General features: G+C 37.5%; 1 protein-coding gene across 3 annotated transcripts in view; it reads right to left on the minus strand.

The window, feature by feature from the left end:
• Window positions 1–5,854: 5,854 nt before the first annotated feature.
• Window positions 5,855–15,240, minus strand: part of SCFD1 (sec1 family domain containing 1) — a 97,611-nt gene continuing 88,225 nt past the window's right edge. For all 3 annotated transcript variants that reach the window (XM_053593801.1, XM_053593802.1, XM_053593803.1), the window contains exons 24-25: window positions 10,772–10,840; window positions 5,855–6,087 (exon numbers count right to left, since the gene is read on the minus strand). In XM_053593801.1, coding sequence (XP_053449776.1) covers window positions 6,064–6,087; window positions 10,772–10,840 — 93 coding nt within the window. In that variant the 3' untranslated portion in view covers window positions 5,855–6,063. The remainder of the gene's footprint in view (window positions 6,088–10,771; window positions 10,841–15,240) is intronic.

The raw sequence follows: 15,240 nt of genomic DNA on the forward strand, positions 1-15,240 counted from the left end.
AAATATTTCATGCAATTGAAACCAAAGCAGGTTTCATAATATTCTCATATTAGATAAAATTGACTTCAAACGAACTATAATAAGGAAAAAGATGGCCATTACATAATGGTAAAAGGAGCAATTCAACATATCCTACATATTTATGAGTCAAACATAGAAGCACCCAGATCCATAAAGCAAACCATACTAAATCTAAGCAAAGAGATGAATAGCAGTATTGTAACTGTCTGGAACTTCAACACCCCACTGACAAAACTGGACAGATTGTCCAAGCAGAAAATAAACACTGAACATAAAAGGGACTCTAGAAAAATGGGCCTAACACACATTTCAAGAACATTTTACCCAGAAACTACTGGGTAGCATTTCTTATTATTCGGCACATGGAACATTCTCTAAGATTTATCATATCTTAGGCCACAAAACATGTCTCAACAAATTAAAAAAAAATAGAAATCATACCATTTATCTTCTCAGACTACAGTGGGATAAAACCAGAAGTTAACTCCAACAGAAAGCTCAATGTTACAAAAACAAAACACCACCACCAACAAAAAAACAAAACCCAACCTGTATTGAATGATTATTGAGTCACTAATAAAATGAAGATGAAATCAAAAGGCTCAGTGCCCATAGCTCAGTGAGTAGGCCACATACACTGAAGCTGGTGGGTTCGAGCCTGACCAGGGCCTGCTAAACAACAATGACAACTGCAACCAAAAAATAGCTGGGCATCGTGGTGGGCACCTTAGGCTCAGCTACTTGGGAGCCTGAGGCAAGAGAATTGCTTAAGTCCAAGAGTTTCAGGTTGCTGTGAGCTGTGATGCCATGACACTCTACTGAGGGTGACATAGTGAGACTTTGTCTCAAAAAAAAAAAAAAAATCAAAAGATTCCTCGAACAACAAAGGGGTCACAAGTTACCATTATCTATGGGATTCAGCAAAAGCAGGCCTGAGGGGAACATTCATAGCCTTAAATGCCTGTCCTCAAAAAGACAAAATGATCACACATTAGCAATCTAATGACATGTATCAACGAACCAAACCAAATCCCAAGCCAGTAGAAGAAAAGAAATAACTAAGTTTGGAACAGAACTAAATAAAATGGAAAACAAGACAAAACAAATAAAGGATCACAAGGACAAATGGTTAGTTCTTTGAAAAGATAAAATTGATAGACTTCTTGCTAGACTAACAAGGAATAGAAGGACCCAAATAAGCTCAATCAGAAATGAAAAGGGAGATATTACAACTGATACCACAGAAATACAAAATATCATCTGTAAATTACATGAAACTATCTACACACATAAATTTGAAAGCATAGAGGAAATGAACAAATGCCTGGAAACACACAACTTTCTAAGACTTAATCAGTAAAAATAGAACTCCCAAACAGACCAATAATGAGCAATGAGATTGAAGCAGTAATAATCTTACAACAAAAGCAATAGAAGAGCTCCAGACTAGATGGATTCACAGCCAAATTTTACCAGACCTACAAAGAAAAGGTTGTACCTATACTGCAGCAATTACTCTGTAACATCAAGAAGAAGAGAAGCCTCCCAACTTATTCTAAAAATCCAGGAAAGGACACAACAAAAAAAGAAAACTATAGACCAATTATCTTTTATGAACATAGATGCAAAAATCTGCAAAAAAAAAAAAAAAATACTAGCAGACTGAATTCAATAGTATATACACACACGAAAATCCACCATGATCTAATGAGATTCATCCCAGGGATGCAAGGATGGTTCAACATACATAAATCAGTAAATGCAATTCACCACATATGCAGAAGCAAAAACAAACACCCATATGATATCTTAAAAGATGCAGAAAAAGCATTCAACAATATTCAGCACTCTTTTTCTGATAAAAAATCTTAACAAATTAGGGGCGGTGCCTGTGGCTCAAGGAGTAGAGTGCTGGCCCCATATACCATGGGTGGTGTGTTCAAGCCCGGCCCCTGCCAAAACTGCAAAAAAAAATCTTAACGAATTACGTGTAGAAGGAATGTATCTTGGCTGGATGCAGTGGCTCATGCTTGTAATCCTAGCACTCTGGGAGGCCAAGGTGGGTGGATTGCTTGAGCTTAGGAGTTCAAGACCAGCCTGAACAAGAGTGAGACCCCCATCTCTATTAAAAATAGAAAAATTAGTTGGATGTTGTGACGGGTGCCTATAATCCTAGCTACTTAGGTGGCTGAGGCAAGAGGATCGCTTTTGAGATTGCTGTGAGCTATGATGATATGATGGCATGCTACCCACGGTGACAAAGTGAGACCGTCTCAAAAAAAAAAAAGAGGAACATATCTGAACTTTATAAAAGTTATATAAGACAAACCCACAGCCAACATGATATGGAATGCGGACAAGTTGAAAGCATTCCTAAAACTGGAACAAGACAATGGTGTCCACCGTCATCACTTCTATTCAATGTAGTGTTGTAAGTGCTACACAGAGCAATCAGGCAAGAAAAAAATAAAAAAATAAAATAAATGGAATCCAAATAGGAAAAGAAAAGGTAAAGGGTGGCGCCTGTGGCTCAGTGAGTGGGGCGCCGGCCCCATATGCCGAGGGTGGTGGGTTCAAACCTGGCCCTGGCCAAACTGCAACAAAAAAATAGCCGGGCGTTGTGGCGGGCGCCTGTAGTCCCAGCTACTCAGGAGGCTACGGCAAGAGAATCACCTAAGCCCAAGAGTTGGAGGTTGCTGTGAGCTGTGACGCCATGGCACTGTACCGAGGGTGAAAAGTGAAACTGTCTCTTTAAAAAAAAAGAAGAGGTGAAACTATCACCTTTTGCTGATGATATGATTTTATATCTAGAAATCTCTAGATAGACTAGAAGACTCTAACAAGAGAGTCCTGGAATTAGTCAATAAATTGAGAAAAGTCTGAGATTATAAAAATCAATGTACACAAATCAGTAGTATTTCTATACACCAAGAATAGCCAAACTAAGAGTTAAATCAAAGGCTCAATACCATTCACAATAGCTACAAAGAAAATAAAATACCTAGGAAAGAAATCACAGCTGACAACAAATGGAAAAATATGCTCATAGATTGGTTGAATCAACATTGTTAAAATGCCCGTACTACCAAAAATGATTTAGATTCAGTGTAATCCCCATCAAAATACCAGTCATGTTTCACAGATCTAGAAAAAAATAATTCTATGCTTTATTCAGAATCAGAAAAGAGCCCCAGTAGCCAAAGAAATCTTAAACAAAAAGAACAAATCTAGAGGAATCCTATTACAGACTTTATGCTACAAGCCTACAGTAATCAAAACAGCCTGATAGATGTAGCCCAATAGAACAGAACAGAGAACCAAGATACAGGCAACTGATCTTTGACAAAGCAGATGACATTATATACAAGGGAAAAGAAGCCCAATTCAATAAATCAGTAAATGGTGCTGGGAGAATGGGATAGCCACATGCAGAACAAACAGGATCCGTCTCTCACCACTCACAAAAATTAATTCAAGGCGGCGCCAGTGGCTCAGTTGGTAAGGCGCCGGCCCCATATACCAAGGGTGGCGGGTTCAAACCCGGCCCTGGCTGAATCGCAACCAAAAAATAGCCGGGCGTTGTGGCTGGCGCCTGTAGTCCCAGCTACTCGGGAGGCTGAGGCAAGAGAATTGCTTAAGCCCAGGAGTTGGAGGTTGCTGTGAGCTGTGTGAGGCCACGGCACTCTACCGAGGGCCATAAAGTGAGACTCTGTCTCTACAAAAAAAAAAAAAAAAAATTAATTCAAGATGGATAAAAGACTTAAATGTAAGGTATGAAGCCACAAGAATTCTAGAAGGAAATGTCGGAAAAACTCTTCCAGATTTCACTTAGGGCAAGAATTTATGAAGATGACCCCAATGGCAATCATAGCAACAATAGAAATAAATAGGACTTGATTAAATCAAATGGCTTCTGCACAGCTAAAGTAATAAATGGAGCAATCAGACAACCTACAGAAGGGAAGGAAATATTCTTAAGCAATGTATCCAATAAAGGGCTAATAATCAAATCAAGCAAATTAGCAAGAAAAAAACCAATCTTTAAAAAGTAGGCAAAAGACATGAATAGAAGCTTTTCAAAAGATAGACAAATGGACAATAAACACATGAAAAAATGTTCAACATCCTTAATCATCAGGGAAATGCATATTAAAAGCACAATGAAGGGCTGGGAACAGTGGCTCACGCCTGTAATCCTAGCACTCTGTGAGGCTGAGGCAGGTGGATTGCCTGAGCTCACAGGTTCGAGACCACCTGAGCAAGAGGAGAGACCCCCATATCTAAAAAATAGCTGGGCATTGTGGCTGCTGCCTGTAGTCCCAGCTACTTGGGAAGTTCAAGCAAGAGAATTGCTTGAGCCCAAGAGTTTGAAGTTGCTGTGAGCTGTGATGCTACAGCATTCTACCAAGGGTGACAAAGTGAGACTGTCTCAAAAAAAAAAAAAAGTATCACTTTACCCCAGTTGGATGGCTTTTATTAAAAATCCCCAAACAATAGATGCTGGCATGGATGGTGCTGGTGGGACTGCAAATTAGTACACCTCTTTGGAAAAAAGTATGGAGATTGTTCAAGGGACTAAAAGTAGACTATTTGATTCAGCAATCCTACCACTGGGTATTTACCCGAAGGGAAAATTTTATCAAAAAACACCTGCACTTGGCTTGGTGCCTATAGCTCAGTGGCTAGGGCGCCAGCCACACACATACACTGGAGCTGGTGGGTTTGAACCCAGCCTAGGCCTGCCAAACAATGACAATTACAACAACAAAATAGCCGGCATTGTGGCAGGCGCCTGTAGTCCCAGCTACTTGGGAGGCTGAGGCAAGAGAAATCACTTAAGCCTAAGAGTTTGAAGTTGCTGTGAGCTGTGATGCCATGACACTCCACCAAGGGCGACATAGTGAGACGCTACCTCAAAAACAAAAACTCCTTCATGTATACCCAGTCCTTCTATTCCTCCACATACATTAAATTTTGTTCCAGGAAAAAGTCAGATTAGCATACCATTATTCACTTACAACTATTTTTCTTGAGCAGAGCTTTGGCAAGATTGCACTAATTCATGGAACTTGAGGTGCTCAAATAGTCCTGTGAATCTTATATGGCCTGTCAGCACACTGTCTGGAACACCGGAGTCCTCCTGAGAGGCTCATTAGGAGGGAAAGCTCCTTACCCTCTATACATATAATAGGAAGAGTTTTTGTTTGTTTTCACCTCTCTAGCCATTAGCTTGGTTTTATCTTATGGATACCTTGAGTTTTATGATCAACATTCCTTGTTAGTGCTGATACCAAGAAGCTTGGACTCAGGTTTAATACTTTTACTTATTATTTAGAACTTTATGGAGTAAATGTTCTGTATTTGTCCATTTTACTTTATGTTAGTGTTGTCCTGTCACCACTATATAAAAGAAGGACTTCATGTGATAGAATGTACATGGAAGTGCCAAAGGGAGAAGACATAGTAAAGTGGCTTTAAAAACCCATGTAAAGGGCAGCGCCTGTGGCTCAGGAGTTGGAGCTTGCTGTGAGCTGTGATGCCACCGCACTCTACCAAGGGCAGCAAAGTGAAACTCTGTCTCTAAAAAAAAAAAAAAACCCATGTAAAATTTAGGGACAAGAAAGGAAACAACAAACTATGAGGAAGGAGCTGTGCAATTAAAATGTACACAAGGGATTCATGAACCAAACCAGTAATGTTTGTATACAACATCCTTAAACTTTGACTAACTTCAATTAGAATCTGTTAATTATTAATATTTTAATATTCTATTGAGATAAAGCTTTCCTTACTTCCAAAGTACTTTCTCATTTGTTGAACAGGAAAGAGAATGAACAATGTTAAAATTTATTTCTGAAATGCTTTATTCTTTTAATTAGTATACATTATATTAAGTATAGAATATCCTTAAAAATTAACAAACAAATCTGAATTTCACTATTATGACATTGTTATGGAAAAGGAAACATCTGGCTTTTTTGACTTTTCTTTTTACATTTATCCACATTCCAAGTAGCTTATCAGAGTAAGGTTCTTCTGTTGTTACTTTTGTCCAAGTTGTGATAACTGAAACAAAACACAAAATCATACATATAACTTTTGGTTTAAATTACAAAAGATGCTTAAACAATGAAACATTTGTAAACACATTAAGAAAACTCTCTCATCAAATTTAAGCTTCTGATTTTATTCACTGCATTTCTAGAATAAGTTTTATTTTAATGTTCACCACTAACTCAAATGTTTAACATTTGTAGATATTTAAAATAAACACTGCCATGGCAAAGAAATATAGACATCAGGTATGAATTCAACTCACAGGAAACAAAAACCGTGGAAATAAGTCAATATTAACTATGAAAATGAAAAGAGAAATGTCAGGAATGACTTCCCTCCTTGCAGTTTTCCATATATAATAGCAGCACCTCTGTAAGTACACCACGCAAGCGACTATAACAAACTGGTCAATATACAGAGGTGGTCCACATAAGGAACTAGGTCTGCTGTATTGATACACACATGGGGTGCATATGTGGTCTATGAAAATTAAGTCAACTTAAGGAGGTGGTCAACTAGGGAGGTTCCACTATATTCCTAAAAGATCATTAAAAGCAAAAGAAAAGGCTTTTAATCTTGGAAGGCTAGGGACATTCCTATGGATTAACCTTCCCAGAGGTAAATTATAAACTTTAAATAGAATGCAAAAATCAATAACAAAAGGCAGTGGAGAGCAACTGAAAGCAAGTAGATTCTAGAGAAGTGTCACATAGAAAAAGGGAATAGTGCTGGTGAGCTCCTTAGTTCTGCTGCATTGAGCAAGAAGGTAGGCCACAGAATGGTGTTACAAGGGGGCAGCTTGAACTATGACAGAAAATGTGCAGTCTTTCTTGCCTGAAGATTCAGAGGAGAGTGTTTGGGGCACCTAAAACTAGTGGAAACTGAAGAAATCCTAGAATGGAGAGAGCCAGTGAGAGAAAGCCCTAAGTTCTGTGTACTGGTTGAGTATCCTTTATCTCAAATGCTTAGCAATGCAGTGTTTCAGATTTTAAACTGTTTTTGGATTTTGGAATATTTGCATAGATAAAATGAAATATTTGGGGGACCTAACCCAAGTCTAAATATAAAATTCATCATACACATAATCTGAAAGTAATTTTATATAGTATTTTAAATAATTTTGTGCATAAAACAAAGTATGTACATAAAACCATCAGAAAGCAAAATATCACTATTTCATGTTGGAGCATTTGGGATTAGTGATGATCAACCTCATGAAACCCCAAACTACTCACAAATGGGAGAAACTAAGAAGTACGATTTAAGCTGCTGCCTAAGAAACAGTTTGAAGCTTGAGTATAACCAAGGTTAACTTCTAATAACCCCCTTCAACAACACTCTCTTGGAAAATGAAATTTCATCTTCCAAACATAACATTCACAATGTTGATGATGCAATCTAAAATTTGTCAATATCTGAAGAAACAGGAAACTGTGATCCATTCTCTAGGGAAAAAGACAATCATTGGTGACTAATAGTGAGAAGACCCATATGTTGAAATTAATACAAAAGGATTCTAAAGCAGCTATAATATGCCCAGTGAAGTAAAGAATATGCTCACAATAATTGAAAAGATAATACCAGCATAAAAAGAGAAAATACAAAAAAAGGAACCAAATAAAAATTCTAAAATTGAACAGTAGAATGGAAATAACAGAGAAAAACTTAGTGAAACTGAAGACAAAGTAAAAACTATACACTCTAAGAATCCACAGAGATTTGTGGAGTAATATAAAAGGTCAAACATATATGTAAATTGAATCGCAAAAATAGAGGAGAAAGAAAATTGGGCATAAAAATATTTGAAAAAAATAATGGTTGAAAATTCTCTAAATTTGGTGAAGGTATAATCTTATAGATTCAGGAAGCTCAGTGTCCCAAAGCCAAATAAATAAAGAGAAGTCATATATAGATATATCATAACCTTAAAAGTAAATCTTGAAAACAGCCAGAGAGAAATGGTCCATTATAATTACATTGATCTGAATGACTATTGACTATGAAACAGTGGAGACCAGAAGACAGTTGAATACATCTTTAAAGTATAGGTATACTTCAGAGATATTGCAGGTTAGGTTCATGACCACTGCAATGACAACAATGATGTTTCCACGTTGATGAACTCTTCTTTTCATGAAAGATTTCTCTGTAGCATACAATGCCATTTGATGGCATTTTACCCATTACAGAACTTCTTTCAAAACTGGAGCCAAGCCTCTTGAGCTCTGCTGTTACTTATAATTTTAACAATGTTCACAGCATCTTCACTAGGAGTAGTTTCCATTGTAAGAAACCATATGCAGAGCAGATTTAGTATAATTTTTATGGGCCCCAGGATTTTCAAAATGGCAAGTAAGCAATGGTTTAAACCTGAAGTTTCCAGTTATATTTACCCCTAACAACAGAGTCAGCCTATACTTTGAGGCTCTGAAGCCAGGCAATGACTTCTGTCTAGCTGTGACAGTCCTAGATGGCATCTTCCAATAAAAAGCTGTTTTGTCTACATTTAAAATGTTTAGTGTAGCCACCTTCACCAATTATCTTAGTTAGAGCTTCTAAATAACTTCCTGTAGCTTTTGTATTATCACTTGTTGCTTCATCTTGGAACTTTTATATGGAAATGGCTTATTTTCTTGTCATTTGTCCACTTTTTAATGGGGGTGCCTGCTGAATTAAGCTCTGTATAGATTGTGGATATTAGTCCTTTGTTGAATACATAATTCACAGGTATTTTCTCCCTTTCTGTAGGCTACTTTTATTTCTTTGCTGTGCAGATGCTTTTTAGTTTAATCCAGTCCCATTTGTGTGTTTTTGTTGCATTTGCTTTTGTGGGCTTAGTCATAAATTCTTTGCCTAGGCCAATGTCCAGAAGAGTTTTTCTTAGGTTTTCTTCTATAATAGAATTTTTATAATTTCAGGTCTTACATTTAAGCCTTTGATCTATCTTATGGTAATTTTTGCATATGATGAGAGATAGGGATCCAGTCTCATTCTTTTGCATATAGTTATATAATGTTCCCGGCACTCCTTATTGAATAGTATGACCTTTCCCAAGTTTATGGCTCTACATGCTTATTTTAGAAAAGAAGAACTAAAGTTAATAACTTAAGTAATTTTCCAACTTAAGAAACTAGGAAAAGAAGAGCAAAGCAAATCCAAAGTAATCGAAATGAAGGAATAATTAACAGTATAAATTGGGCGGCACCTGTGGCTCAGTGAGTAGGGTAATGGCCCTATATACCGGGTTCGAACCCGGCCTCGGCTAAACTGCAACAACAACAACAACAACAAAAATAGCCAGGCGTGTGGCAGGTGCCTGAAGTCCCAGCTACTTGGGAGGCTGAGGCAAGAGAATTGCCTAAGCCCAAGAACTGGAGGTTGCTGTGAGCTATGATGCCATGGAACTCTACCGAGGGCAACAAAGTGAAGACTCTGTCTCTCTCTTTTATTTTTATTTTTAAGAGACAAAGTCTTCACTTTGACAGTCTCTTAAAAAAAAAAAAAATAGAGTATAAATGAATGAAATAGAAAACAAAGAAGAAAAGTAACATAACATTTGGTTCATTAAAAAGATTATTAAAATCAAGATTTTTTCTAGTGAAACTATGAAAAAAATCTCATTTATATGATAGTCTAGAATAGGTAAAACTAATGGTAGAAAAGTACTTGACAGTATTTGGGCAGGACTACCTAGGAAAGGCAATGAGGCGATGGTAGTGTTCTACATCTCAAGAGGGGTCTGGGTTACTCAGGCGAATACACCCAGCAAAACTTAATATACACATTTGATATGTGTGTTTCACGTTGTAAATTTTACCTCCAAAGTGGTGGAGGGGGAAGTAAACAAATGATGAATTTAATGTAATGATATTGGCATTGAAATGTTAAAGGGGACATGTACTGACGGTGACAATTTATTTTGAAATTAATAATTTGTAGCAATGAGTAGATTGAGAGATGTATAGGAATCTTATAATAATTATAAAGCAAGCACAGTAAAACTTTGATGAGGAGTGCAGAGGTGTTTATTGTAAATTCTCTTCCACTTTTCTGTATGTTTGAAATTCTTATAATACCATTCAGTCACTAAATGAAGGTTAATGAGACAAAAGCCTCATGAGGGTATGGAAGATGTGCTGGAAAATCAATGCTAAGAATGAATACAGGGTTAAGATTTTTACGGCAACCAAGGCAAAGGTAAGTGGACATTATTGGTCAGGCTACTAAGATCCCAGTTAGTTAAAACTTAAGAAAGCTAAGATCAATACAATTACTGAGAACATTAGCAGGAATAATACTAAAAAAATTGTATTGGTAGTATGTACATCTCAGTTACTGCTGCTATTAACTTTCAAGGTACACATAATTCCATTGCAATCAACTGGGAGCATACCATCGCCTACGAAAGCTACTTAAGTTCTTAGGCCCCATAGGTGATATGCCTTCTAAGTCAGAAATGTGGACAGTAAGGAAATGCTAAAATAAGTTTTGGCTAATTTAGTATACTACTTTAATTTGGAATTTTCTGAATTTGCTCTTTCATAAGATTTGTGATAATAGCAATGTTACTCATCAGTTTTCTCTATAGTTTTCCATGGCAAACCTTATGTTGTTTCAGCTGTTTCTCTTGCTTAACATCCCAAGTTGCTGTTGATATTCTTTAACAGAAACACACTAAAAGGGTATACATTACCTGCTTGATGAACTGTGTAGCATTGAAAAGCTCACTGCAACCATATAAAACGTGTTTGCCTTGCTTCCCCTGTAAAAATCAGAGCCAGAACTCAGATACCAGTAACTAGAAATATTTTCAGTATTCCCAAGGGAAGAGATTCACTTGCTAGGACCTTCCCCCCACCTTTATAGGTCTTTTTTGGGGTGGTGGTGGTGGAGGTTGTGTTGAATGTTGGCGTATACATCTATCCCAAGATTTCATGAAATAAAGAGCGGTAAAGTGATGAAATAGACGCACCTCCCCCCACAAAAGTATACTATGGCACATCATTGGTTCTATTTTCTTTTTTTTTTGGCCGGGGCTAGGTTTGAACCCACCACCTCCGGCATATAGGACCGGCGCCCTACTCCTTGAGCCACAGGCGCCGCCCATTGGTTCTATTTTCTATTATACCATAAAAAGAGGGAATCTGATGACTGCCACATTTTACAGGGGCAGTAGTTATCTATAAAATCTCAGACCAACATCCTTCCATTGTAGGATGTGTATTCTTGAAGAATATATTCGTAAGAGTCTTGTTATGCTAAAAGTAGTATATGGTGAAGGTAGCATGGATTGTCCTTTTAATCTCAACTGTGTAACACATTTATAAATTAATATTTCTCATTGCACTTTGTAACTCTATGAATTTCATTCCTGATTTTGACAGAATGTTGAAACTCAATCACAACAGTCAAACTTTTTATACTAGAGAATTTTGGTTAAGTCCTTGATACTAAACTTAATGTGTGTGTTGTGAACTTGAAGGTAAATCGATAAGTTTTTTTTTGTGAAGTTTATTCTACAACAAAGTAATTTGATAATTCAAAGATCATAAGAACGCTAGCTTTGTAACACAAAAGGACATTTCTCTGTGATATATAAGCTGAATAAACATTGTTGGTTAAATAAACGGCTGAGAGCTGTCCATCTATGAGAATAAATAAAACAAGAGCCACATTTCACTTTTTTCCAAAATAAAATGGTACATGAAGTAATTACAGAGGGTCATATAATTGAGGTACACAAAATATACTTGAGGAAAAATTTTGGTTTTTTTTGAGACAAGAGTCTCACTGTGTCAGCCTTGGTAGAATACTGTGTTGTCACAGCTCACAGCAACCTCAAACTCGTGGGCTCAAGTGATCTTCCTGCCTCAGCCTCCCAAATAGCTGGGACTACAGGTGCCCGTCACAAGGCCTGGCTATTTTTAGAGATGAGGTCTTGCTCTGGCTCAGGCTTATTTCAAATTCGTGAGCTCAGGCAATCCACCTGCCTTGGCCTCCCAGAGTACTATGATTACAGGCATGAGCCACCACACATGGCACTTATTAGGGATTTTTAAAGGTAGCAGTTATACTGTAGAAGGAGAAAGAAAGCATAGATATTAGAGAGGTCCAAAACTTCTAGGCAGTTTCCAGGATCCCACCTTAGTAGTACAGGATGCATTTCATTTTCAATTGTGAACCACCAAAATATATTCTAGATACTTTGTTCTCAGGGGAGTTCTAGTAACATTCAAGGAGAGGTTTTTTTTTAATAGCTCTCTGGTCAGATAGGCAAAATCAGGATGTACAACCAGGCTGACAGCAGAAACCAAGGGGACATTACAGATAACAGGTGCAGACTATAAAATGTTTAAATGTTCTATTCAACAATGCTGGCATGCTAGTGCAAGTTGCCTCTGTCTATACTGGACTCTAGCACAGGACTATATTCACCGCTAGTTTTATTGAAATGTCAGCACCATACTTCCTAGTATTCACCAAGATAAGCAGAGGGTTGATTCTATTTTCCACACTCCTTCTGCTCCCATACCTGGTCAAGCTTTCTTAAACCAGTCATTCTTTGTTTTCTATCTTTTACAACATTTATAACATTAAAATACTAATATATTATATCATCCAATGAGGTGTAGGTTGGTAATTTTAAAGAAGCCTTGTAGCTGGGTGCGGTGGCTCATGCCTATAATCCCAGCACTCTAGGAGGTAGACATGGGCTGATTGCTTGAGCTCAGGAGTTCGAGACCAGACTAAGCAAAAGCGAGATCCCTTCTCTACTAACAATGGAAAAACTTAAGCAGGACAAGGTGGTTCATGCCTGTAATCCTAGCACTCTAGGAGGCCAAAATGGGTGGATTGCTTGAAGCTCAGGAGTTCAAGACTGGCCTGAGCAAGAGTGTGACTCTGTCTCTGCTTAAAGCAGTGGTTCTCAACCTTCCTAATGCCACGAACCTTTAATACAGTCCAAAGGTGTTGAGACCCACAGGTTGAGAACCGCTGACTTAAAGAAGTGAGCTAAGGGGTCTATGATAACCTCCCTCACATCATTAGAAATCTACGTCAGTATGAAACAAAATGTACAGCCCTCACCATTGGGCAGAAGAGTCTTAACAGCTTGTACTTATCCAACCCTACTTAATGTGAAAGGGGAAAACACTGGCCAGTCTCATGTTGCTGTCAGTTCTATGGATAAGTCCTCCTGAATCTGATGGTCTTCTAACCCAGGAGTCAAGGTCTGGGGTAAAAATTAATGGCCCTAGAAAAGAGGGAAACCCTTTCAGGGAGCCATTAAATGAATATTACAAAAAAAGAGAAAGCTCACATTATCTATGCACTTTCTAAGAGGCTCAGAGCAAGAGAATATATTCTTAGCTAAATATATAGATGTCCGTAAGGCCTGCTGAATTTGAAGCTGCCCAGGATGTGTTGCGGGAGATTTAAGAAGAACTTAACCTGCAGTTAGTTGGGAAGATTCATGCACATTGACTCAAGAAGGATTAGTAAGTATGTTTCTCAATTAAAAGCTGAAGTAGCTAGGGCTGGTGTTGTGGCTCACACCTGTAATCTTAGCATTCTGGTAGGCTCAGGCAGGTGGATCACCTGAGCTCAGGAGTTTCAAGACCAGCCTGAGCAAGACCGGGTCTCTACTAAAAATAGAAAAATCAGCCAGGTATTGTGGTGGGTGCCTGTAGCCCAAAAGTTTGAGGTTGCTGTGAGCTATGATACCCCACACTCTACATAGGGTGACAGAATAAGACTCTGACTAAGAAAAAAATAAAAAGCCGAGGTAGTTAAAGGAAACTGGCCAAGTATCTAGACAGAATGAGCATGAAGAATAAACTTACGAGAGATTTATGGTCCTCTCATTTTAAGTAAATGGAGAATATAATTTTCCCTTAATCAATTATAATGTTTTTGGTTGATTATGTTGAGAAAGATAAAAAAAAAACTATAAATCTAATTTATTTAGTAATAATTGTAATTGCTATTTGGTGCAATACCGCTATCATTGGTGAGATTAACATGAATAAATTCTATGATAATGTGAACACAAAGGAGCAAATGTATTGGAAATTGAATTTAAAATTTACTCTATGGATGTTCTTTTGATGGAAGGTGACTGATTAGGGGAAGAACTAATTTAGTTAATAATTATACTATTTCACAAAATTCAACTTTCTGTAGTAGAAAGAGGTTAAGGGCTGTCATGCTTGTGCATGATTAAGAACAAGTTTTCACTGAATTATATGGTAAACTATGATGTCCTGTTAGAGTTATGATTAATATTTCAACGTTAATCCTTGTTTTTCTGTTCTACATAACATAAATGCTGTAAAATATGTCAAAAAAAAGAATGACGACAAGTGATTAAAAAGCTTACTCCAGGGTAAGAAGGTGTAGACTGTTTTAAGTGTCTATTGCAACCATGTGTTTATCTCTGAGAACACCTGGAACCAGTCATGTTACTGACTCTGGGCTAAACCTGAATGAAATGTACTAACTAGGGATGACTACAGTCCTATGCTAGGATCAAGACAGACCTGTGGGCAACTTGTGCTGGCTTGTCAGCATTATTTAGAGAGAGGGCTTGCATCTGATTTCAGTCATGTTCTCTTGGTTTCTGCTTTTTGGCCTGGTTATGCAATTTTGGCTATGAAACTAGATGGGTACAAACCCCCTTCCTTGTACATGACTCGGGCTCCTCTGAAACCAAGGTATCTTACACACGTCTTGGTGGTTCATGTTCTGAAGATGAAGCCCATTCTCTGCAACTGAGACAGGATCTTGGGTAACTGTCAGTTTTGGAGCTCCATAATGTCTGCTTATGTGTTTTTTTTCCTCCTGTTGTAACATAACTTCTACTTTTATTAAAGCCTTCAGTGATTATTAATGTTAAATGAATAAATGAAAATTACAAAATGTCTTTCTAACAATAGCTGGTTCTGTTGTTCCTACATTTTAAATGTTGCTTTTGCTTTTCAAATTATGCCCCATCCTTCATATCTTTTTGCTTAATCGTCTGTCACTCTGCTGCTATCAGCTTTGAGTAACAGTTTACTTCTAATTTGCTATCTCTAAAGGTCCTGTTTGCTGTGGAGGAAAAAAAGACATTTTAAGTTTGTTGGAAGGATGCTGCTCATTTAAGTCAATAGGATGGGAATCAGT

The sequence above is a fragment of the Nycticebus coucang genome, chromosome 6 (genome assembly GCF_027406575.1).
Source record: "Nycticebus coucang isolate mNycCou1 chromosome 6, mNycCou1.pri, whole genome shotgun sequence".
In the NCBI taxonomy this organism is placed as follows: Eukaryota; Metazoa; Chordata; class Mammalia; order Primates; family Lorisidae; genus Nycticebus; species Nycticebus coucang.